Below are 26,136 nucleotides of genomic sequence, written 5' to 3'. Positions count from 1 at the left end.
ACTAAGGGCTCTTTGGCCCTTTCTTGATTGGGGTCTTGCTTATTTGATGGCTGGTCTGAAGGTGACCTTGGAGTTAATCTATGCCAGTGGTTCTCAACCTTTTTAATGCCGCGACCCCCAACCGGTCGTAAGTCGAGGACTACTCAACTAGTGCAGCACCGTTGGCATAATGGGACTTTTGGCGGGCTCAGCAGGGCAGAGACAGCCTGGACAATTCCTATTGGTTTTTGAAAGCCAATAGAATTAGACTCTATTCAAGAGAGTCTATTCTATTGGCTTTCAAAAGCCAATAGAATAAAAGGGAGTAGCACAGCTAAGGAAAAGGGAAAAAAATGGCGGACTGCGTTGTTTGGCGACCCCCGTGAAATGGTCGTTCGACCCCAAATGGGGTCCCGACCCACAGGTTGAGAACCACTGATCTATGCTAATCTGGGTGCTGATTTCTGGGGGAGAGGTGCTGGAGTCTTTTTCTCCTTTGGGCTATTTCATTGCCTCTTTTGCATAATCTATAGATCTTGTTAGCATACATCACCCTGCCAACAAAAGTACATATAGTCAAGGCCCCGGTTTTCCCAGTTGCGATGTATGGCTGTGACAGTTGGACCGTAAGAAAGGCTGAGCGCCAAAGAATGGAGGCCTTTGAACTCTGGTGCTGGAGAAGACTCCTGCGGGTCCCCTAGACTGCAAGGCGATCAAACCGGTCAGTCCTGGAGGAGATCAACCCCGACTGCTCTTTAGAAGGCCAGATCCTGAAGTTGAAACTCAAGTCCTTTGGCCACCCAATGAGAAGGAAGGATTCACTGGAGAAGGGCCTAATGCTGGGAAAGATGGAGGGCAAGAGAAGAAGGGGACGACAGAGAAGGAGGTGGCTGGATGGAGTCACTGAAGCAGGAGGCGTGAACTTCAATGGACTCCAGAAGATGGTATAGAGGACAGGAAGGCCTGGAGGAACGTGATGTCCATGGGGTCGCGAGGGGTCGGACACGACTTCGCAACCAACAACAACAATAGATATGGTTAATGCCTCTGTGTCCGTTGATGGCTGACTGGTCAGAGGGCCAGGCTTCTAGAAATTCCCTGGCATTCTTGGACTTGGCCTGGTCTAGGTTGGTCATATTTTCCCCATTGAAACTATGGCTACATCGGTCTATACGTTGTGAAATTACTAGCACCGATGATGTTACCTAGGGTAACATTAGCGTAACGGAACGTCTGCGAGAAAACAAGCAAGCCCAGAGAGCACCAAGGGCCCCTCAAGGGGAGGAGAATTTGGGCAGGGGGTCATTTCCATTGTGGGTTTCCTGAGTCTCAGAAGAGTTTGGGGGGATCCTGCCAGGCGTGGGTGGAATTTACGGAACTGCTCAGGTCTTCCTGTCTTTGTGCAGCTACATCCCCCTGCATACACGCAGGGGAAGGGATTGCAAGGTGGTCTCTGAAGGTGACCAGGGGCGCACAACATCTTGGCCTACAATTCAGGGGTAGGCAACCTTGGCTCTTTTATGATGCGTGGACTTCAACTCCCAGAATTCCTGAGCCAGCATGGGGAAACTACGGCCCCTTCATGACTCGTGGACTTCAACTCCCAGAATTCCTCAGCCAGCCACGCTGAGGGGAAAAGGAGAGGTTTCCAAGCTGAGCCATGCTGGCTCAGGAATTCTGGGAGTTGAAATCCACGAGTCATGAAGGGGCTGTAGTTCCCCCATGCTGGCTCAGGAATTCTGGGAAGTCCACAAGTCATAAAAGCCAAGGTTGCCTACCCCGGCCTAGATGGTTGGTAGATAGATAGATAGATAGATAGATAGACAGACAGACAGACAGACAGACAGACAGACAGACAGACAGACGACAGATACACCTAGACCGGAGGTAGGCCACCTTGGCTCTTTTGTGACTTGTGGACTTCAACTCCCAGAATTCCTGAGCCAGCATGGGGAAACTATGGCCCCTTCATGACTCGTGGACTTGAACTCCCAGAATTCCTCAGCCAGCCATGCTGAGGGGAAAGGGAGAGGTTTCCAAGCTGAGCCATGCTGGCTCAGGAATTCTGGGAGTTGAAGTCCACGCGTCATAAAAGAGCAAGGTTGCCTACATGAAATCAGCCCGAAGTCACAGGTTCATTGGGCCCACAGGATAGCCACTGAGAATACAGGCAGTCCTCGATTTATGACCACAGTTGAGCCCAAAATTTCTATTGCTAATCGAGACAGTTTTGCTTTGATCCCTTTTATGATCTTTCTTGGCACAGCTGTTACGTGAATCACTGCCACCGTTAAGTCGGTAACATGGTTATTCTGTGAATCCGGCTTCCCCCATTGATGTTGCTTGTCAGGAGGTCGCAAAAGGGTATCGCGTGACTCCGGAATATGACAACAACCATCATAAATATGAACCAGTTGCCAAAGGTCCAAATTTTTGATCACCTGACTATGGATATGACGCATTGGTGGTCAGTTTGAAAAAACGGTTTCAAGATGCTTTTTGTCCCCGGTGTCGTTGTGACTTTGAATGGTCACTGAACAAATGGTTGTTAAGTCGAGGACTACCTTTATTTATTCTTTTATTAATATTAATAGTTTAACTATTTTGTGCCACTTAATTCAGTGTTTTTTAACCTTAGCAGCTGTGAGATATGTGGGCTTCAACTCCCAGAATTCACCAGCCAGCCATGTTGATCTAATCCAGTGTTTCTCAACCTTGACAATTTTAAGGCATGTGGACTTCAACTCCCAGAATTCCACAACCAGCATTGCTGGCTGTGGAATTCTGGGAGTTGAAGTCCACATGCCTTAAAATTGTCAAGGTTGAGAAACACTGATCTAATCCAAGATTCTGGCCACGGCTTAGCAGGCTAACCGACTCTTTCTTGTCTTCATGGGGGGGGGGGGGAGTTGGGTGTCCATAGAGCTTTTACTCAGAACAGCTCCCAACTAGAATTCCTTCTTAGGGTGTCCTTTTTAGTGTTTTGTTATGTTTTTCTCTCCCTTCTTTGTCTCTAAACAATTTCTTGTTTCCAGATGTGAAGCCTTCTAACATCTTGGTGAATTCCCGGGGTGAGATTAAGCTGTGTGATTTTGGAGTCAGCGGGCAGCTCATCGACTCCATGGCCAACTCCTTTGTGGGGACCCGATCCTACATGTCTGTACGTCTTCTTGCTTTCTAAAAACGGAGCTAAGACAACATTGTCCCTGTGGGGGAAGGATTGCTACTATATGACAACTGGCGTGGGGATGTTGTAATGAAGATTGCCTAACTTCTACCTCTCTCGTGATGCTTTCGGTTGTGTTGCAGCTACAGTAGTGGCCAAAATTGTGGAAATGTTTAAGGACGAGTGTACAGTAGAAATGCCACTTTTGGTTAAGTTTCCACCCATTTTTCTTCTCATTTCTTTATCACTGTAGCCTTGTTCACTTAACGATACTAGTTTACATCACTTTCTGGGCAACCAGTCAACTCTTTGCACCACGACTTTAATTTTATTACATTTTACAAGCTCACTCAATGAAAGAAAGAAAAAACCCAACCAACTTGATAGCGATCACATAACACACTGACAAATGTCCTCCTCTCAGCTTCAGTATATGACATCAATAACTACTGTGATCTGATTGGCCCATTGCCAAAACAAGATGACACCCGATTGGCTCCCTAAACACTTGTGCTCATTGGCTACAATCGGATGAAGGAAAGCTACCTGAGATCAACCTAGGCAAGGTGTGCTTCCTTTTTCTGGTTATTTGGCTATAGCTTTTCATAGAATACAGTACAGATAATTGAACAAACTATGTTGCATTACATTCTTGATTAAATTATCTTCCCATTGATATATAATTTTATGGTACTACTCTCAAAAAAAATGGTGTTATTAGCCATCAAACCTCAAAAATACACTTTTCCACAATTTTGGCCACTACTGTATGTTGCCTTAGACCGGTGTTTTCCCAACCTTGGGAACTTTTAAGATGTGAGGACTTCCAACTCCCAGAATTCTGAGAGTTGAAGTTCACACATCTTAAAGTCCCCAAAGTTGGGAGCGCTGCCTTAAACAGCGTCTTCCTTTAAGCTGGATCTTTTTCTTTCTGACCTCAACTACCTTTGAGCTATGAATGCCTTCATTTTTTTCAGCAGTAACAGGTCTTCCCCAAGGCTTTACTTAATCCTATCTGGGGTAGAGGAAGCTCACACATTTGTATCGGATATAACAATTCCATATAAACCAGTGGTCCCCAACTTTTGCGGCTGGGCAGCCCAGCCTCGGGGGGGGAGGCAGGAGAGGGGAATGGGGCCACGTGAGAACACTCGCGCAGCTCCACACATGCAAGGGAGAAGAGAAGCCTTTGGGGGGGGGGGCGGTCTTGGCTCCTTCTGGCTTCTCCGCGCCAAAAACTTTTGCAAAGGGACAAAAGCAGCGCAAGATCGCTCCTCAAAGCCTTTTGGCGCAGAGAAGAGACGTGCCATTGGAGGCACAGTCTCCTAATCACCAACATCTCAAAAGCAGATTGGGTGTCATAATAATAATGATAATGATAAAGTTGGAAGGGACCTTGGAGGTCATCAAGTCCAACCCCCTGCTCAGTCAGGAAACCCTACACCATTTCGGACAAATGGCTGTCCAGTCTCTTCTTAAAAACTTCCAGTGTTGGAGCATTCACAACTTTTGGAGGCAGGTTGTTCCACTGATTAATTGTTCTCACTGTCAGGAAGTTTCTCCTCAGTTCTAGGTTGCTTCTCTCCTTGATGAGTTTCCACCCATTGCTTCTTGTCCTGCCTTCAGGCGCTTTGGAAAATAGCTTGACTCCCTCTTCTTTGGGGCAGCCCCTGAGATATTGGAACACAGCTATCATGTCCCCCCTCGTCCTTCTCTTCATTAAACTAGACATACCCAATTCCAGCAAGCGTTCCTTATATGTTCTGTGAAGGCAGCTTCGGCAAGTCAGGGTGTGCTCGTCCCACTCAGCCTCTGCTCTCACCGCTCTGCCTGGAGCAGGCGGCTTGGTGGCCCAACCAGCAGGGGAGAGGGGAATCGGACCGGGTGAGCGGCGGGCCGGTGTGCACGCACACATAGCTCCACTCACACAAGAGAGAAGCCTTTGGGATGCCGCTCGCACAACTGGGGCTGTGAGCGTGCGGGTGTGCGCTGGCCCACCGCTCATGTGGCTGACCCAGTTGTGAATAGGCCACAGCCCAGTAGTGGGTCGTGGCCCACAGGTTGGGGACCCCCGATATGAAAGCCACGCACTACAGAGCGAGAATTCTCTACAATTCTGACTTTGTGTCTTTGTGTGTGTATGCTTGACTGGCGAGCCATTTGGTTACTTCCACTGGGCTCCTGTGGCTAGTGAGAAGAAGAGTTAGTGCTGAAGAACTTTGTTAGTTGAGAAATGAAACATTTGCAAAGAAAACACCAAGATAGTCCAGTTGCCTTTTAGCCACAGCACTTAGACGGCCCTCTCTAAACAGTTTACAGCAGTGGTTCTCAACCTTTTTAATGCCGCGACCCCCCCCCCCAACCGGTCATAAGTCGAGGACTACTCAACCGGTCTTAAGTCAAGGACTACTCAACTGGTGCAGCACCGTTTGCAGAATGGGACTTTTGGCGGGCTCAGCAGGGCAGAGACAGCCTGGACAATTCCTATTGGCTTTTGAAAGCCAATAGAATTAGACTCTATTCAAGAGAGTCTATTCTATTGGCTTTCAAAAGCCAATAGAATAAAAGGGAGTAGCACAGCTAAGGAAAAGGGGGAAAAAAATGGCGGACTGCATTGTTTGGCGACCCCCGTGAAATGGTCGTTCGACCCCAAATGGGGTCCCGACCTACAGGTTGAGAACCACTGGTTTACAGAGTCAGCCTATTGGCCCCCCAAAATCTGGGTCTTCATTTTACTGACCTCGGAAGAATGGAAGGCTGAGTCAACTTTGAGCATGTCAGGATCGAACTCCAGGCAGTGGGCAGAATTAACCTGCAATACTGCACTCTTAACAATTGCATCACCACGGCTCCTTTTGGGGGGGGGGGAACCCTTGGAACAACCATGACCTGGATGATTAAGAATTTCCGCAGACGTTTAGGAAGCTTCTCCTGTGCCCTAGTTTGATCTCTCAATAAGCGTGAAATACAGAAGCCGACTTCCGATTCTGTTGTGTTAAAACAGTGGTTCTCAACCTTTTTAATGCCGCGACCCCCCAACTGGTCGTAAGTGGAGGACTACTCAACCGGTCGTAAGTCGAGGACTACTCAACTGGTGCAGCACCGTTTGCAGAAGGGGACTTTTGGCGGTCTCAGCAGGGCAGAGACAGCCTGGACAATTCCTATTGGCTTTTGAAAGCCAATAGAATTAGACTCTATTCAAGAGAGTCTATTCTATTGGCTTTCAAAAGCCAAGAGAATAAAAGGGAGGAGCACAGCTAAGGAAAAGGGGGGAAAAATGGCGGACTGCGTGGTTTGGCGACCCCCGTGAAATCGTCGTTTGACCCCAAATGGGGTCCCAACCCACAGGTTGAGAACCGCTGTGTTAAAAGAACAAAAATCGAAGTGCAAACCTAATGCACATAAAATGAACAAATGATTCGTTTGTTTGGCAGGAAACGAAATGGGACGTGAAGGCACAATACTTGATGACAATAAGTTGGAATCCTGTTCCATTTTATATATTAAATTTATGTGCCACCCACCTCACTGTCACGCTAACTCTGGGCGACTTAACAGTATGAGAAATAGATGAAAATTTATTATGCAAAGCGATTAAAATTAGGAGGTGTAAATAAGAGACTTAAAAACCACGGGGGCAGGTTACATGAGAGTGGGAATCTTCTCTCTAGCCCCTCAGCCGCCCCCAACATCGCGCTCTCCTCATTTGGGGCCCCAGACCAGCCAGCAGAGCCAGGTTCAGCAGGAGAATATTCCAGAGGGCGGGGGCCACAGCAGAGAAGACTCTTCTCCTGGACCCCGCCAGCTGAAACCTTTTGGCAAACAGAATCCAAAGTAGACCTCTTCTGCTGGAGTGAGCAGGGCGGGCTAGTCCCTTGGGGGTGACACGTCTCCTCAGATTCCTTGAACCCGTGCCATAAGGAGCTTTGAAGATAACAGTCAACATCTTGAATGGGACCCGGAAGCAAATTGGCAACCAAATTGGCAACCGGTTCAACTCACACAGCAGCGGTGTTACATGTGAAACCCGAGGGGCCTCCAGGACTGTCCGCACCTCTGCGGTCTGTGCTTCCTACGCCTAGCTGGGCCGGTGTGTTTGTCAAGGGAGGTTGTGTAACAACTAGATTACTAACTCCGCGGGTATTAAAGCAGATACGGTATCGAGCTATTGCAGCACTTGAAAGAGTATAGTTCAAACGCGTTGCTCTTTCATATTAATCTGAATCTGTCTTTCTGGGAAGCAATCAACCTATCAGCTGGATCCTTTGCCCCCCTCAGCCAGTCTGGGTGATGATAGATGGTTTTAAATTGAGTTTTTCCATCAGGAAGCAGAAGCAAAGTCATTTAGGAGCTGGTGCGCCCTATAAATTAAATCATAAGTAACTTCCAGCCTTAAGTGTCAGTAGTTTCACTTCTCAGTCGTTTGTGACAGCAAAGGTGGCACCGAGGCAGCTTTTTGCAACTGGAGGCGAAGGAAGGTACCTTACGCTCTCTGTTAAGTGCATCTTTATTTTCTGCTTCTTTTATTTATTTGCACATGATCCAGCAAACAAAAGTTCTCTAGGTAGATTATTTATAGCTCTTGGCCTGGCTCCTGAAGGGCTGTTCTGGTCATTAACTTGAGTATCTGTCCTGACAGCGAAAGCCTCTTTCCAGTTCAGCCTTCCTGTTTTCTGCTGGCTTCCCATAAATTTCTCACCTAGGTGTGTACCCGGATGTCGAAGGAGCCACTGGCATTGGCAGGTGTGTGTCGCAAGAAGGGCCCTCACCCGCCTCTGTTCTGGTTTCCTTGCAGCCTGAGCGTTTACAAGGCACCCACTATTCCGTTCAGTCGGACATCTGGAGCATGGGCCTCTCCCTGGTGGAGCTGTCAATCGGACGGTATCCCATTCCCCCGCCAGACGGCAAGGAGCTGGAAGTGATTTTTGGCCGCCCCGTGGTCGATGGGGCCGAGGGGGAACCCCACAGCATCTCTCCGCGGCCCAGGCCGCCAGGACGTCCTGTCAGCGGTAGGAGCCTACTACTTACTCCCTGGAAAGCTGCTGGCAACTGAAATGATTATCACTGATTTTTTTTTTATTTTATTTTCTAATGCTGGAAGGAAGCACAGTCCTTCGTAGCTGGACGGTGGTTAATTCTTCTTCCTAGCATTTGGTTACGAAAGGGATTGGCCAACCGGCTTGAGGTAGGAAGAGAGAGAATGACTGGTTTAAAGTCACCCAGCTGGCTTTCAGGCCTAAGGCGTGACTAGAACTCACCATCTCCTGGTGATTGGCCCAAAGTCACCCAGCTGGCTCTCATGCCTAAGCCTCGGGTGCGAAAGACCGGCCCCAGAGGAATTAACGCTGATTTATTACTACTTGTGCCCATGACGCATTTCAAGGAAATAACCGACGGCCGTTCGATTGTAGAAATCCAGTGTAAATTTGAAGAATAAGAAGTGGCAGGTGGTCCTCGACTTTACGACCACAGCCGAGCCCAAACTTTCCGTGGCTAAGCAAGACAACTGTTAAGTGAGCCTTGCTCCATTTTACGACCTTACCTCAGCGGTTAAGTAAATCACCGCTGTCGTTAGTTTACATGGCGGTTGCGAATCTTCTTTCCCCCGTTGACTTTGCTGGTCAGAAGGTCCCCAGAGGGCATCACGGGACACACACACACACACACACACACACACACACACACACACACACACAGGACGCTGAAGCCGTCGTAAATGCATGCCAGTTTCCAAGCATTTTGGTCACTTGACCGTGGTGATACTGCAACGGTCATAAAGTGTGACAAAACAGTCTTAAGGTCAATTTTTCACTGCCGTTGTAACTTCAGACGGCTGGTTGTAAGTCAAGGACTATTTAACTCAGTGTTTCTCAACCTTGACCATTTTAAGGCATGTGGACTTCAACTCCCAGAATCTGGGGATGCCCTCCAGATAGGTTGGACCGTAGCTACGTTATGCCTAGCTGGCACGGTTGTGCTGACTGGCCGTGCCAAAGTTGAACATGGCCTGCACTGAGTTCTAGTCCTGCCTTAGGCAAGAAAGCCACTGGGTGACTTTGGGCCAATCACAAGGAGACGGTGATTTCTAGTCCCTCCTTAGACACAAAAGCTGGCTGGATGACTCTGGATCAATCACCAGGAGACGGTGAGTTCTAGTCCCGCCTTAGGCATGAAAGCCAGCTGGGTGACTTCGAGCCCGTCGTCTCTCAGCCCAACTCACTTCACAGGGTTGTCGTTGTGGGGAACATGGGAGGAGGTAGGAGTATTAGGAATGTGCACCGCTTTTGAGTTGTTTATAAAAAAATAAGAACGGTGGGATAAATAAATATAAAACAAATATTTTTTTTTATTTTTAAAAGTTTTACAATTTTACAATAAAATCCCTCTCCCACTCCCTCCCAACCCTCCCCAAAACCCTCCCCCCCTCTTCCCAGAGCTGAATACAGGGTTAACAAAAACTAAAAATACAAAACATTTAAACTTAAGTAAACCTAAAACAAAAATTACATTAAAAAATCCAATATATATATATATATATAATAAGTCCAATATATATATATATATAATAAAAAAAATACTTATTCCCTTAAACTTTAAACAAAAATTATTCAAAAGCTAAATAATATCTTTTAATATCATACTTATACTGTATGAAATTTATCCATCTTTTCGACACCAAAAGGTAATTCTCTTGGGATTGATCTTTCAAATAAGCTGAAATTTTTGCCATGATAATACGTTGCGTCCAAACAACCACATCTCCAACATTTTGGTTGCAAATTTGAATCCATACGAGACATCTTTTGTGGATCAAGGTGCCATCTATAAAACATTTTATAAAAATTTTCCCGTAGGTTTTGAGCTTGTGAATATAAAACAAATATTGTGGGTCTCAGTAAACTTAACTTTGTTCTTATTTTAGGCAAGCTCATTATTTAAGGCTGGCAAGGCGGGTCACAAATGGGCCTGGCTGTTTCAGCCCAGCCTTCTGCCCTGTGTCATGACTCCCCCACCCTCTCAGATTAACTCCGAACCTACATAGTAGAAGCTGGAACATACAAGTAGTCCTGACTTACAACAGTTCATTTAGTGACTATTTAAAGTTACAGCGGCAGTGAAAAACGTCCGTTGATGACCATTGCAGCATCCTCACGATCCGATGGTCAAAATTCAAACGCTTGGCGACTGGTTCCCGTTTATGACCACGGGTGTGTCCCAGGGTCACGGGACCCCCTTCGGCGACCTTCAAACAAGCCAGGTTCACTTAAACAACCGGGTAACTAACTTATCAACTGCGACGATTGACTTAGCCACGGTGGTAAGAAAGGTCATAAAATAGGGCAAAGCTCACTTAACACGTCTCACTTAACAACCGAAATGTTAGGCTCCATTGTGGTCATAAGTTGAGGACGGCCTGTATCTCGGGAGCCTGCTGCTATGCTTTGTGCATCCTTTAGGTCAGAAGTCTCCGACCTTTCTGGGCTCGCGGACCGGAGGGAAGGAGAGCAGCTTCCAAATTGGTGCGCATGCACGCAAACAGGTCCACACGCACTGGCACAACACTAGCCGCCCCGTTTGCACATGCAGCATGCGCTGATGTCATGCGCATGGACGAACAGCTGTGCACACCCGCCTGGCGCTAGTGGCTCTGTGCATGTGCAAATGGGCTGCACACGCCCACCCGGGGCTAAGCGGCCCCGTTCGCGTACATGCACAAACGGGGGGGGATGCGCACCCACACGTGCTCACACAGATCAGCCATTTCCGCAGCCCACTGGCCAAGAGTTTGGAGACCCCGTGCTTTCGGTTCCAAGCCAACCAGCCAGATTTTCAGTTGGTGTTGGATCCTGATATCCTGAAATATTCTCGTGGTCGCTTGAAAATAGACACCTTGCTGGAGGGGGGGGGGGAGGGCATGTTTCTTGGCGTGTCCTGCGCATGCAGTTTTTCATCCATCCTTTGCTCTTTTCGAACCCTGCAGGTCACGGGATGGACAGCCGCCCCGCCATGGCCATTTTTGAATTGCTTGACTACATTGTGAACGAGGTGAGTGGCCCGGAAAAGAAAAGGTTTTTGGCTCTGCTGTGGACTGACACTTTGCTTAATGCCTTTCAGTCGTGTCCCCGGAGGTGTGGGATTAAAACAGTACGCTGGGTGGATGAAAACGCCTGGTGGAATATCTGGCTTTTCGTGTTTCTGGCTAGGTGCCCTTGCTGGTCAGCCCGGTTTCTGTGGTGAGCCTTCTCTTTCCTTCTCTTGTCAACATCTCTTTTCATAATAATAGTAGTGAAGTTGGAAGGGACCTTGGAGGTCATCTAGTCCAACCCCCTGCTCAGGCAGGAAACCCTACATCATTTTGGACAAATGGCTGTCCAGTCTCTTCTTAAAAACTTCCAGTGTTGGAGCATTCACCGCTTCTGGAGGCAGGTTGTTCCACTGGTTCATTGTTCTCACTGTCAGGAAGTTTCTCCTTAGTTCTAGGTTGCTTCTCTCCTTGATTAGTCTCCATCCTTTGCTTCTTGTCCTGCCTTCAGGTACTTTGGAGAATAGCTTGACTGCCTCTTCTTTGGGGCAGCCCCTGAGAAATTGGAAGACTGCTATCATCTCCCCCCTCATCCTTCTCTTGGTTAAACATACCCAATTCTAGCAACCGTTCCTTATATGTTTTAGCCTCCAGTCCCCTAATTTTAATAAATATAAGCTCCTGACCAATTTAAGCATCTGTGAATACCAACTGGCAGTCAAAAAACACGAGGAAAATTCTTTAATTTCACAACATGGGCGGCGGGCCCCATCTTGGAGCAGAACGAAGTTGCCACCCTCAGCAAGAAGATCAGCGAACCGCTCCTGTGGGAGCTCTTCCTCCAGGCGGGCCCCGTGGTCAACGCCCACATGCCCAGAGACCGTGTCACGGGCCAGCGCCAAGGCGCCAAGGTTCGTGGAGTTCTTTGGCGACTACGCTATGGAGATCATGAACGTGATCAAATTCTACGGGAAGCCCATCCGGGTCAACAAGGCCTCGGCCCACGACAAGAACCTGGATGTGGCTGCCAACATCTTCCTTGGCAAGCTGGATCCGGGGATTGACGAGAAGCTGCCGTACGACACATTGAGCGCCTTCAGGGTCATCCTGCAAACTCCGAAGATCACGTGTGACCCTGACAACGGGCAACGCCAAGGGTGACGCCTTCATTAGTTTTGCCAGCTTCGATGCCTCAGATGCCGCCATTGAGGCGACGAATGGACGGTACCTGGGCAACCGCCCCATCACCGTCTCCTGCGCCTTGAAGGATTCCAAGGGGGGAGGCATGGCTCCGCAGCTGAGCGCCTCCTCATGGCAAAGACCTCCCCCCTCCCAGGCCGACCGGCCGCACCAACTCTTTGCAGATGCCCTGCACTCGGTGCCCATGCCAGTGGTTACCACCTCGGGACCAGGGGTTACTCCTCCAGGCATCCCCCTACTTGGATCGTTTCCTCCATTGGTATCCCCTCTGGGAGCTTTGCCACCAGGATTGCCTCCACACATGCCACCAGGGACAGGTACCCCAGAACCTCCTTCCACAGGAGCCCCCAGGGGGAGCACATGCTCCCCACCCACATCCTTCCCCTCCATAAATAAATATGGATCTTAAAAGAGCCAAGGTGGCGCAGCAGTTAGAGTGCAGTACTGCAGGCCACTTTAGCTGACTGTGTTCAGCAGGTCAGCGGTTCAAATCTCACCGGCTCAAGGTTGACTCAGCCTTCCATCCTTCCGGGGTAGGTAAAATGAGGACCCAGATTGTTGGGGGCAATGTAAATATATATATATACATTGCTTACTGGTGTGCACCGCTTAGAGAGTGCTCGCACTTAAAGCGGTATATAAGTCTCATAAATAAATAAATGTGGAATGCATTCCTGCATGCTGCAAATGCAAGTCCATCATGGAATGTCTGGGATGGGCCCACATCACCCTGGACCCCCGGGGCAGGGGGGCAGCCACCTCCACACCCACCCCCCAGGCATGCCCCATCCTGGGCCACCCCCCATGGGCATGCCACCTAGGGGACCTCACTTTGGATCACCAGTGGGTTATGCTGGTCCCATGCCACCTCACGGGAGGCGTGGGCTGCCTCCCTTGATGCCACCCCATGGATACAATGGCCCCTCTTGGCCCCCTCCCTACAGCTACCAGCGCATCCCTCTGCCGCCTCGTCCTGCCCATGGTGCCTCCACAGGGACCCATGTGGGGGCCTTTCCCTCCCTCCCTAGGCCACAATAGGTCAACTAGCCCGCCTGAAAAAAACAGCCACTTCCTGTGGGTCTCCCCTTGTCTGGGTTTTGTTTTGCGAGGGGGGGGGACACAAACATTCCAGCAAGCAGCAATCTCCCTCCTTAGTGAAAAACAGGCTCCTGTCTTTGGCCGGATTGAGAGTTTGCTCGTCCTATTATTAGCTCTGTTCCCTTAAACAAAAGCAGGTTTTTCGCTTTTCCCTTTTTTTTTTTTTTTAATAATCCTGTTTGTGAAATGCAACTGAAAAACTGTTTTGAAATAAAAAAAACGAGAAGGCTAATTTCACAACAGACAGACAGATGTAACCATCGTTGCAATGGGGAAAATGTGACCGTCCTAGACCAGGCCAAGTCCAACAATGCCAGGGAATTCCTAGAGGTTTGGCCCTGTTGACAAATCAGCCATCAACGGACACAGAGGCATTAACCACATCTACAGACTGTGCAAAAGAGGCAATCCACCAGCATCAAAAGGGAACAAGAAGACCCCAGCGCTTCTTCTTTCTACCAGGAATCCGCACCCAGATCAACAGAGATTACCGTATATGCTGGCGTATTAGGCGACCCGGCGTATAAGACGACCCCCGTCTTTATAGCTGGGCCGCATTCCTAGAACGTCTTATATGCCAGAAACTACCAGTATTTCCGGCGTATAAGACGACTCGGCGTATAAGATGACCCCCGTCTTTGGCACCGATTTCAGCGCTCGCGGAAGTCGTCTTATTTATTTATGAGACTTATATACCGCTTTAAGTGCAAGCACTCTCTAAGCGGTATACATCAGTAAGCAATGTATATATATATATATTTCCATTGCCCCCAACAATCTGGGTCCTCATTTTACCTACCCCGGAAGGATGGAAGGCTGAGTCAACCTTGAGCCGGTGAGATTTGAACCGCTGACCTGCTGAACACAGTCAGCTAAAGTGGCCTGCAGTACTGCACCCTAACTGCTGCGCCACCTCGGCTCTTATATGCCGGCATTTATGGTAACTCCCAGGTCACCTTCAGAGCAGTAAGCAACACCCCAATCAAAAAAGGGCCAAAGTGCCCTTAGGAAACAGCCCAACCGAAGAATCCCTAAGACCAGCTCCCATCCACCCAGACAGGCAAGACACCAGAATATAAAGTGATAGCAAACCGCACTCCTTCCTAGCACTGATGATGTTACCTAGTTGGGTCATGAAACGTCTGCAAGAAAACAAACAAGCTCAGAGAGCACCAAGGACCCCACAGTCCTCCTCCTCCTCTCCACAAACTCCCTTCTAGCACTGATGATGTTACCTAGTTGGGTCATGAAACGCCTGCAAGAAAACAAGCCAGCTCAAAGAGCAGCCAGGATGCTTCATTTTTTTTTTTTATTGAATTTTTTTCAAAAATTTTACAAATAAACATCCACCCCCCCTCCCAAACCACCCCACCCTCCCCCCCCCCCGACTTCCCAGAACTGAATATAGGATTATTTAACAAATTTTAAAAAATAACGTATACAATTTATAAGATAATTAATAATAATAATAAAAATCATAATAATAATATATATAATAATAATATACGTAAAAAAAAAGAAGAAAAAAGGAAAAAAGAAAAGAGAGAGAAAGAAAAAAGAGATAGGCGAAAAATAAAACATATATAGAAATATATAATAATATATTTAATAATAATACAGAAGAAGAAAGAAAGAAAAAAAAACAATCATTACAAGTTATAAAAAGGCTAAATAATATTTTTCCATATCTAAATTATGTTGTATAAAATTTATCCATTTTTCCCATACCGCAAAAAATTTCTCTTGAGATTGCTCCTTTAAAAAAGCCGAAATCTTTGCCATTTCTGCCAAATACGAAACTTTATAAAACCACTCTTGTAAAATAGGCAAGGATTCCTTCTTCCAATATTGTCCTATTAACAGCCTAGCGGCTGTAATCAAATTTAACATCAATATAACCTCCCTAGCATCACAATCAGTAACAATACCTAATAAAAATAATTGTGGAGTAAATTTTACCCTCCTTCTAAAAATTCTCTGAATATTCCACCATATCTTAATCCAAAAAGCTTTTATATGCTTACACGTCCACCAGATATGATAATAAGTAGCACAGGATGCCTCATTTTAAGCTTCGAATCCACAGGTTAGGACCGCAGCCTGTTCGGAGCCGAGCTGTGCAAGCAGCGGGCGAGTGTGCGCGCGTGTACAGCTCCATTTACATGACTGGCGAGCGCTCGTGCGCGAGGCTCCCTTTGCATGAGTGGCCTGTGTGCACCCCTACTGCTGTGTAAAGAGTTGTGCGCACAAGTGCGGGCACCTGCCGCTCACACGGAACCATCCCCTCTTCCCCCCCCCCGGTCGATCCACTGCCATCCACCACAGTGTTGTTGAGGTCTAATTACAGGCCTGCCTGTGAAATGGGAACAACGCAAGCCCACGGGTGTAGGTAAAAATGCAGAGAAAAGAAGAGAGAAATGAATGAAGATGTGTCCGTCTCCTTGCCTTTGAAAATGAAAGGAGGAAAACCAAGAGCCCGGCATTTTTCTCTACTTGTGGAGCAGTGAGAGATAAAAAGGGAGCGTTACGAGATGAAGGATCGAGAAAGAGAGCGAAGAGGGTGCAGATGGAAAGAAATGCATCGGAAGTTAAGGAAGCAACGTTGCAGAGTCCCTGGAAACTGTGGCTCCCTCAGGACTATTTCCGTTCAGCGCAGAGAGCAAGAACGACCCACCCAGCCCGGATCTCATACCGTGGAGAGGCCACTCTGGGGAAGACGACCCGGGCTGCTGTGTCATTAATATGCCAGGTTCTTTTGGATAATAATAATAGCAATAGTGATAATAATAATAATAATAATAATAATGAGGAGGAGGAGGAGGAGGAGGAGGAGGAGGAGGAGGAGGAGGAAGAAGAAGAAGAAGAAGAAGAAGAAGAAGAAGAAGAAGAAGAAGAAGAAGAAGAAGAAGAAGAAGAAGAAGAAGAAGAAGAAGAAGAAGAAGAAGAAGAAGAAGAAGAAGAAGAAGAAGAAGAAGAAGAAGAAGAAGAAGAAGAAGAAGAAGAAGAAGAAGAAGAAGAAGAAGAAGAAGAAGAAGTAGTAGTAGTAGTAGTAGTAGTAGTAGTAATAGTAGTTGGAAGGGACCTTGTAGGTCATCTAGTCCAACCACCTACTCAGGCAGGAAACCCTATATATCATTTCAGACAAATGGCTGTCCAGTCTCTTCTTAAAAACTTCCAGTGTTGGAGCATTCACCGCTTCTGGAGTCAGGTGGTTCCCCTGGTTAATTGTTCTCACTGTCAGGAAGTTTCTCCTTAGTTCTAGGTTGCTTCTCTCCTTGATTAGTTTCTCCATCTGTTGCTTCTTGTCCTGCCTTCAGGGGCTTTGGAGAACAGCTTGACTCCCTCTTCTTTGGGGCAGCCCCTGAGATACTGGAAGGCTGCTATCCTGTCCCCGCTCATCCTTCTCGTCATTAAACTAGACAGACCCAATTCCAGCAGCCGTTCCTTCTATGTTCTAGCCTCCAGTCCCCTGATCCTCTTTGCTGCTCTTCTCTGCACTCTTTCTGGAGTCTTCTAGGATCTTTAACGTTGAACTAACGAGGAGCGTTGTCAGCTTTGGAAAAGCAAGGGGACGTAAGAGCCCAGGACCCCAACCATGTTGAGTTTTCTCCATCCCTATCAATAGTGGCTTTTCTTCTTGAGCAATGAGGACTAGGGAGCTTTTATCCAAACAGATTATTTGTAGTTTTAAGATTGAGCTGTGGGGTTCTGGGTGCTCTCTGAGCTTGGTTGTTTTCTTGCAGACGTTTCATTACCCAACCAGGTAACATCATCTGTGCTAACAGGGAGTGGGTTTTGGAGGAGAGGAAAAGGAGGAGGATTGTGGGGTCCTTGGTGATCTCTGAGTTTGGTTCTTTTCTTGTAGACATGTCGTAACCCAACAAGGTAACACCATCAGTTTTTGTCTCTTAATATTTATTCTCTGCCAAGGCGTGATGATGTTACCGTGGAATCAGCTAAGGACCTGTTTATTTTAATTGCATACTTGTACATACAGTAGTGGCCAAAATTGTGGAAACGTTTTGGGAAAAGTGTATTTTTGCGGTTGGATGGCTAATAACACCACTTTTTTTGGGGGGGGGGAGTAGTACCATAAAATTACATATCAATGGAAAGATAATTTAATCAAGAATGTAACGCAACGTAGTTTGTTCAATTATCTGTACTGTATTCCATGAAACGTTATAGCCAGATAACCAGAAAAAGGAAGCACACCTTGCTTAGGTTGATCTCAGGTAGCTTTCCTTCATTTGATGGTAGCCAATGAGCACGAGTGTTTAGGGAGCCAATTGGGTGTCGTCTTGTTTTGGCAATGAGCCAGTCAGATCACAATAGTTATTGATGGATTGAAGCACAGAGGAGGACATTGGTCAGTGTGTTATGTGATCGCTATCAAGTTGGTTGAGGTTTTTTTGTGTTCTTTTGTTGAGTGAGCTTGTAAAACGTAATAAAATTAAAGTGATGGTGCAAATTTATTTATTTATTATTTATTAGTAAAATTTATATGCCGCCCAATCCCTAGGGACTCAGGGCGGCGTACAAAATTTAAACAACTATAACAATTAAAAATGAATACATTCACACAGCATGTCCCAATCGAATCCCGGCCTCCCAGGGACATCAACCCCAGGCCTGCCGGAACAGGAGAGTTTTAATAGCTTTCTTGAAGGCCGGCAAGGTGGGAGTAGTTCGAATCTCGGGGGGAAGTTGATTCCACCAGGTCGGAGCCACCACAGAAAAGGCCCTTCCCCGAGGGCCCGCCGGCCGACATTGTCTGGCCGACGGGACCTGAAGGAGGCCCAATCTGTGGGACCTCACCGGTCTCTGGGAACTATGCGGCAGTATGCGGTCCTGTAAGTAACCTGGTTCTAAGCCATGAAGGGCTTTAAAGGTGATAACCAACACTTTGAATTGTGTCCGGAGACCCGCAGGAAGCAGTGCAGCTCGCGGAGGATAGGTGACACGTGGGTGTACCTTGGTGCACCCACAATCGCTCTCGCGGCTGTATTCTGAAAGAGTTGACTGGTTGCCCAGAAGGCCATGTAAAATAGTATTATTAGGTGAACAAGGCTACAGTGATAAATAAATTAGAAGAAAAAAGGTGGCATTTCTAACACTTGTCCCAAAAGGTTTCCACCATTTTGGCCACTACTGTAAACGTGTTCAAATCTCTCCAAATATACAGGAAGACTTCAACTTATGACCATAATGGAGCCTGTCAACGGTGGCTGTAAAGTGGCTCCTACCCATATAACTGACTCAAATTTATGACCGTTTTTTGCAGTGGTCGTTAAGCAAATGCCACTATCGTTAAGTGGAACCCATTGGCTGAAGGCTGTTTCCTAAACTGAGGTGGTTTTTCCCAAATCCCAGAGCTCTTCACCTGAATTATTATTTTTTTCTTGTTTATTTCAGCCACCTCCAAAACTGCCCTATGGAGTTTTCACCCAAGAATTCCAGGAGTTTGTAAATAAATGGTAAGACATCTTGCGCTTATCAGCGGGAAATGTAAAACCTTGGGATTAGGGTCAGGGAGTCTGTGTGAATGCAATTCCTGGAGACACGCAGGCTCAGGATGAGGGCTTCACCTGGGTGCCAGGCCTGCAAATGGTGACCTTAAGTACCAGGGCTCCTGGGTAACCATAGATTATTTTTACTAGAAAAGGCTAGAAAACATAACTTCTGATGGCTGTGGGTCAGGCTGTTGGTTCCTCTCCCTCCCTGGGGATGAGATTCCTCTATACAGGTAGTACCCCTAACCCTCGACTTGCAACCGCAACGGAGCCCCTCATTTTTGTTGCAAAGTGAGGCATTGGTGGAAGTGAATTTTTTCCTCCACTTTATGACTTTTCTCGCCACGGCTGTTAAACGAATCGCTGCAGTTGTTAAGGGAATCTGGCTTCCCCATTGACGTCGCGGGTTCAAAAGTCGCAAAAGGGGACCGCGTGACCCGGGGACACGGCGACCATCATAAATGTGAGTCAGTTGCCAAGCGTCCAGATTTTTGACCACGGGACCGTGGGGGAGGCCGCAACGGTCGTCAGGGCGAAAAAAGGGTGCCGCTGTAACTCCGAACAGCCACTAAATGGAACCGTTGTAAGTCGAGAACTCCCTGTGCTCTTGGCCTGACCTTATTTATGACTAAGCCAGATGGATGGACTTAGGTTAGAACAGCTGAGGAGAGCTTTGTGCATCTGGCATCTCCCAAACGCCAGGGCTGAATATAGGTGTGCGCATTTTGCAGTGGCCATAATTGACCAACTTTCTGTTGTTGTTTTTTTTCCCCCTCTCCCAGCTTAATTAAAAACCCTGCTGAACGGGCAGATCTAAAGATGCTGATGGTAAGAATTGCCGGTTTGTGTGCTCAGATACCTCCCACACACCCCATGGCTGGTGCCCGCCCACACCCCCAGTGGCCAGGGTCTTCCCACACCCTCAGTGGCCAGGGTCCTCCTACACCCCCCGTGGCCAGGGTCTTCCCACACCCTCAGTGGACAAGGTCCTCCTACACACCCTGTGGCCAGGGTCTTTCCACACCCCGAGTGGCCAGGGTCCCCCTACACACCCCGTGGCCAGGGTCCCCCAACACACCCCGTGGCCAGGGTCTTCCCACACCCCCAGTGGCCAGGGTCCTCCTACACCCCCCGTGGCCAGGGTCTTCCCACACCCCCAGTGGCCAAGGTCCTCTTACACACCCCGTGGCCAGGGTCTTCCCACACCCTCAGTGGACAAGGTCTTCCTACACACCCTGTGGCAAGGGTCTTTCCACACCCCCAGTGGCCAGGGTCCCCTTACACACCCCATGGCCAGGGTCTTCCCACACCCCCAGTGGCCAAGGTCCTCTTACACACCCTGTGGCCAGGGTCTTCCCACACCCTCAGTGAACAAGGTCCTCCTACACACCCTGTGGCAAGGGTCTTTCCACACCCCGAGTGGCCAGGGTCCTCCTACACCCCCCGTGGCCACGGTCTTCCCACACCCCCAGTGGCCAGGGTCCTCCTACACCCCCCGTGGCCAGGGTCTTCCCACACCCCCAGTGGCCAAGGTCCTCCTACACACCCCATGGCTGGTGCCTGCCCACACCCCCAGTGGCCAGAGTCCTCCTACACCCCCCGTGGCCAGGGTCTTCCCACACCCCCAGTGGCCAGGGTCTTCCCACACCCCCAGTGGCCAGGGTCCTCCTACACCCCCCGTGGCCAGGGTCTTCCCACACCCCCAGTGGCCAAGGTCCTCCTACACACCCCGTGGCCAGGGTCTTCCCACACCTCTGTGGCCGGCTGGGGAATTCTGGGAGTTGAAAAACACAGCTTTGTATACAGAAACAGAAAGTGGGCTCCACGTAGGACTTGTCTATCCGCTTATCTCCAGACAGGAGAATTGTATCCAGCTCTGCACTGTTGAGATAGCCCCCCCAGTTTTTCTCCACTTGGCATTTATTGCTCTGAATATCCTCTGGAGAGTGCTAGAATAGGCAAGTGTGACAAACATGTGATGCAAAACTCCAGACTGGGGTTGACTTCCTTCTTAAAGCCATGTGGGCCTCGGAGGGGAGGGGGGGTCCGCTATCTACAAAGAACAGAAATAGGAATCTGCTGACTCTTCAGGAGGCCTTCAGGATGGGGGTTTCCACTCCTAGCAAACCCTCTGCCCGACACACTTATCGAAACAAGAACCGAATAAATAACCAGAGAACCGGGGCGGAAATCCACCCTAAATTAAAACACGTTCAGTTTGGAAGGTGTGTTTATGTACGGGTGGGATTGCAATTTGAATTTTTAAAAAAATTCAGATACCTATTTCTCCCCATAACTTGCATGCTAACAAATTTTTTAGATTGCTAACCAAGAGTTAAAGGGGGACTGGGATAGCTATTTGGAGCTAATTCGCTCTCATCAGCCAGCCATACCCTTCTGAGATTCGAACCTGGGGGCTGCTTACACAGCAGGTTAGGCAGCTGTGTTGACCTCTTGGCCACAAGGCTCTTTCTCACTTGTCAGCTGTATCAGGGAGGGATATATATGTATATGTATATATCTCTAATAATTTTAAAAATAGGAATCCCAGGCATGTTTACGCTAGTGACATAGGATCCTCAAACTCTGGGATAAATAAAACAGCTGTTTATTATTAAAAGCAATAAAAACTACTTGATATTGTTTTACATTAAGGTCAGAGAGCCTCCGTGTCTCTTTAAAAATGCCGGGGAGCTGCAACTTTCAGCATTCCTCATCACCGTCTATGCCAGGGGTCTTCAAACTGGGCCCTTTGATGACTCGTGAACTTCAACTCCCAGAATTCCTCAGCCAGCGTGCCTGGCTGAGGAATTCTGGGAGTTGAAGTCCACGAGTCATCAAAGGGCCGAGTTTGAAGACCCCTGGTCTATGCTAAGTCTGGTTGTTCTGCTGTAGGGGAGGGGTCCCCAACCTATGGGCTGCGGGCTATCGGCCACCAGACCACGTGAATAGCTGGCCGGTGTGTGGGTGTGTTCACACACACAGCTCCACTTGCGCACACTCCCATAGCCCCACTCCAGTGAGCGTCGCAGGCATTCACAGCCCCACTCCTGTGAGCAACGTGTGTTTGTGCACACGCATGCGTGCGTGCACTTGTTCATTCCCCCACCCTATACAAAACCACCCCATCTGTCCTTCCTCCCGCCGCTCCAGGCTGCCCACTCTGAAAGGTTAGGGAACTCTGCTGTAGGGCTACCGAACACACACACACACACTCATACACACACAGAGAGAGAGAGAGAGAGTTTTGTGGAACCAGAATTTAGACAGGGCTCCCCAAAATGTACAGATGGTCCTCAGTTTACGACTACAGGGGGGCAGAATTTCCATGGTTAAACACACACGCGCGTTAAGCGAGCGACTGCCGATTCTACAACCTCGGTTCGCGCGTGTCGTGTGGAGATTGTCCGACATCATCCGGGTCACGGTTATCGCAAAGGTGCTTTTTTCAAAAGGACAACTGGACTCCCTTTTTGTTTGTTTGTTCTTTGAAAACGTTTCACTTCTCATCCAAGAGCAGGGGGTTGGACTAGATGACCTCCAAGGTCCCTTGCAACATTATTATCATTATTATTATTATTATTATTATCGATCATCGCACAGTCAGCCAGATGTTCAGACTGGATTTGGCATTTTGTCTACCTATCGAGTCCTTACCCAGGACCTGGGATAGGCAGATGTGGATGTTTGATGGTATTACAGATATCGTCGCAGGATGGAAGCAGTTCCTAATAAGGCCGCCTTTTGCAATTGACTAATAGCGAATTTGTCAATGCCAATGGTGTTCAAGTGGTGCTCCAGTTGTTTTGGGATTGCACCCAAGGAGCCTATGACTATTGGTACTACCCTTGCTTGCTTTTGCCACAGTCTTTCTATTTCTATTTGTAGGTCTTTGTATTTTGTTATCTTCTCCAGTTCTTTCTCTTCTATTCTGCTGTCTCCAGGCACTGCCACGTCCACTATCCAGACTTTTTTGTCTTTCTTATCGACAATTGTTAAGTCTGGGGTGTTATGTTGCAGGTGCTTGTCTGTTTGAATTCTGAAGTCCCAGAGCAGTTTAATTTTATCATTTTCTATGACTTTCTCTATTTTATGATCCCACCAGTTTTTGCTTACAGGCAAATGATATTTTTTGCAGATCTTCCAATGCACCATTGTTGCTACTTTGTCATGCCGCTGCTTGTAATCAGTCTGTGCAATCTTCTTGCAACAGCTTACCAAGTGGTCCACTGTTTCTTCAGCTTCTTTGCATAGGCGGCACTTACTGTCTGTTGCTGTCTTCTCAATTTTGACTTTGTATGCATTTGTCCTTAAGGCTTGGTCTTGTGCAGCCAGAATTAGTCCCTCGGTCTCTTTCTTCAATTTTCCTGCTCTTAGCCATTGCCAGGTTTTATTATCTGCTTTCCCAGCTATTTTTTTCATGTATTGGCCATGTAGTGCTTTGTCTTCCCATGCCTCTATTCTGTTCTTCATTTGGTCTTTCTTGTAGGCCAGTTTGGTCTCTCCAGTAGTTAGTAAGCCTTCCTGATATACTAATTTCAGTGCATCTTCATCATTGTTCTTCAGATATTCTTCCAAAGCCATTTTTTCTTCTTCAACCATCTGATGTACTTGTAGCATTCCACGCCCACCTATTTGCCTTGGTAGATAAAGTCTATCAATGTCACTGCGTGGATGAAGGGCATGATTCATTGTCATTATTTTTCTGGTCTGCCTATCCATTGCTTTTAGTTCTGCTTGAGTCCAGTCCACTATTCCAGCTGTGTACCTAATGACTGGGATTGCCCAGGTGTTGATTGCCTTTATGGTATTTCCTCCATTGAGTTTGGACTTTAAGATCTTCTTCACTCTCTTGATGTATTCACCTCTAATCTTTTTCTTGACTTCAGTGTGCTTGATGTTGTCAGCTTGAAGGATACCCAAGTATTTGTAGTACTCTTCCTCATCCAGACTCTTAATGTTATTTTCGTGGGGCATCTTGATTCCTTCAGTTTTCACTATTTTTCCTTGTTTGATAGTAAGTGTGGCACATTTGTCCAAGCCAAACTCCATTACAATATCTTGGCTATATATACGGACAGTGTTGAGCAGCGATTCTATTTCAGATGATGTTTTTCCATACAGCTTCAGATCATCCATATAAAGGAGGTGGGATAGTCTGGCAGATGTTTTTGATGTTTGATAGCCATGTCCTGAGTTATTCAGTATTGTTGACAGAGGAAACAGTGCAATAACAAATAGTAATGGTGATAATGAATCTCCTTGAAATATTCCTCTCTTGATATTAACCTCTCCCAGCCTCTCACCATTGATCTGCAACTGTGTCTTCCATTGTGCCATCGATCTTTGCACAAATTTTCTGATGTTTCTACTGACTCCTGTTATTTCTAGGCACTTTATTATCCAATCATGTGGCAGAGAGTCAAATGCCTTTTTGTAGTCAATCCATGCCACATTCAGGTTGGTCTTCCTTCTCTTGCAGTTTTCCAAGATCATTTTGTCTATTAGGAGTTGATCTTTTGTTCCTCTGCTATTGGGGCGGTTTCCTTTCTGCTCAGGTGGAAAGAGATTGTTTTCAACTAGATGCTGTTGTACTGCATCAGCTACCACACCAGTTAGTAATTTGAAAGTTGTTGGTAAGCAGGTAATTGGCCTGTAGTTACCTGGTGTTGCCCCTTTTGCTGGATTTTTCATTATTAGGTAGGTTTTCCCAGTTGTTAGCCACTTTTCAATTTCTCCTCCTTGTAGTATATTGTTGAACTGTTGGCAATGAGTGGGTGTATAACAGTTAGATGTTTCAACCAAAACCCATGCAGTTCATCTTCACCTGGTGCTGACCAATTTTTGATTTTCTTTGCTCTTTTTTCTACCATTTTTGTTGTTATTACTAGTTCTTTCATTTCAACTTCTGTTTTATTTGCATCCACCTCTTTTAACCAAGCCGCATCCTTGTTGTATTTCTTTGGGTTATCCCATATCTGCTTCCAGAACTGCACTGTTTCTTCCTTGTCAGGTACTGACTGATTCCTTGCAGTTTCTCCATTGATGGATTGGTAGAAACGTTTCTGATTGGATTGAAATTGGAGGTTCTGCCTATAGTTTGCAATTCGAGCTTCATATCTACTGATTTTCCTGGCTATAGCTGTTATTTGTTGCTTTATTATTTCCAGTGCTTCCTTGATCTTCCTTGTTTCTAAGTGGTATTTCTTGATTAGGTATTCTTTGGTCTTCTTGTTCTTCAGCTTCTTTTCTTTCATCTGTTCTAGCTTGCTTGCATGTGATCTTAACTTGCTGATCTTATTTTCTAGTCTAACCTTCCATTTTTGTGGTGCACTGTTTGTTTGTTTTTCTTCTTTGTTGATTTTGCATCCCAGGTATTCTGTTATAACTGCAGCTGTGCTGTACATTAGTTGGTTTGTTTCTTGCAGTGAATTGGTGCTTATACTTGATATTGCAATATTTGCATCTTTTAATGCTTGTGCTAGCTGTTTCTTTGGAACAAGCTTCAATGCAGGTAGCCTTATTCTGTTGTTTTTGTGCTGTTCTAGATGCTCAGTTATTCTTTGTTTCAATTCTTTTATTTCTTTAGTTAGAGGGTTTTGTTCTTCCTGAGGTAAGGTGCCTGGTTTCCAAATGAGAACAGTTGTATATCTCTGCTAGATTCCTTCACTGCCAACTCCCCCTGGTTTGCCTCTACATTCTGAATTACTTCTGGTAAGGCTTTGATTTCTTTGCCCTGGGTAAACCTTTGCAGTTCGTCCAATTCTGTTTCTGTGAATATTTTATTTCGTGTTATAAATCGGCGTTGATCTGCTAGTCTCTGTTCTGTTATTTCTGATTCTGGATGTTGTTCTTTCCAGAACTGGTGCATTCGTTTTAGATATCCTCTTCTTGTTGGACTTGATCTGTAGTAACAGATCATTATTTCTTTGTTTTCCATCACTGTGTATCTGCGACGGGTAAACACCTTTTCTTCCAGTAGTTCTGCAGCTGCTGGCCCTGGTTGCTCAGCCAACAGTCCTGAGTCCTGTAACCCATTTTTCACCAGATATCCAGGAACTCCAATATCTAGTGCGGACCTTGTTAACCCGGGCGACGTCCGAGCCGGTATGGCATTCTGAAATTTACGTCTCACCATATTTTTTATGGGAGAGACA

The 26,136-nt window shown here is 47.1% G+C and overlaps 1 protein-coding gene and 1 pseudogene across 2 annotated transcripts in view; both read left to right on the top strand.

Annotated features, from left to right (window-relative positions):
* The window catches only part of MAP2K2 (mitogen-activated protein kinase kinase 2), a 56,410-nt gene that overhangs the window by 28,613 nt on the left and 1,661 nt on the right, over positions 1–26,136 (top strand). For both annotated transcript variants that reach the window (XM_039337199.1, XM_039337197.1), the window contains 5 exons: positions 3,015–3,139; positions 7,941–8,154; positions 11,127–11,191; positions 18,882–18,943; positions 19,762–19,807. In XM_039337199.1, the coding sequence (XP_039193133.1) occupies positions 3,015–3,139; positions 7,941–8,154; positions 11,127–11,191; positions 18,882–18,943; positions 19,762–19,807 (512 nt within the window). The remainder of the gene's footprint in view (positions 1–3,014; positions 3,140–7,940; positions 8,155–11,126; positions 11,192–18,881; positions 18,944–19,761; positions 19,808–26,136) is intronic.
* On the top strand, positions 11,250–14,051 carry LOC120305338 (annotated as a pseudogene).

This window comes from Crotalus tigris, unplaced genomic scaffold, assembly GCF_016545835.1.
Source record: "Crotalus tigris isolate CLP2741 ecotype Arizona unplaced genomic scaffold, ASM1654583v1 scf7180000017668.6805642782:7212621, whole genome shotgun sequence".
In the NCBI taxonomy this organism is placed as follows: Eukaryota; Metazoa; Chordata; class Lepidosauria; order Squamata; family Viperidae; genus Crotalus; species Crotalus tigris.
The sequence above is the reverse complement of the archived record's forward strand: the minus strand, read 5'-3'. Positions and strand labels throughout refer to the sequence as shown.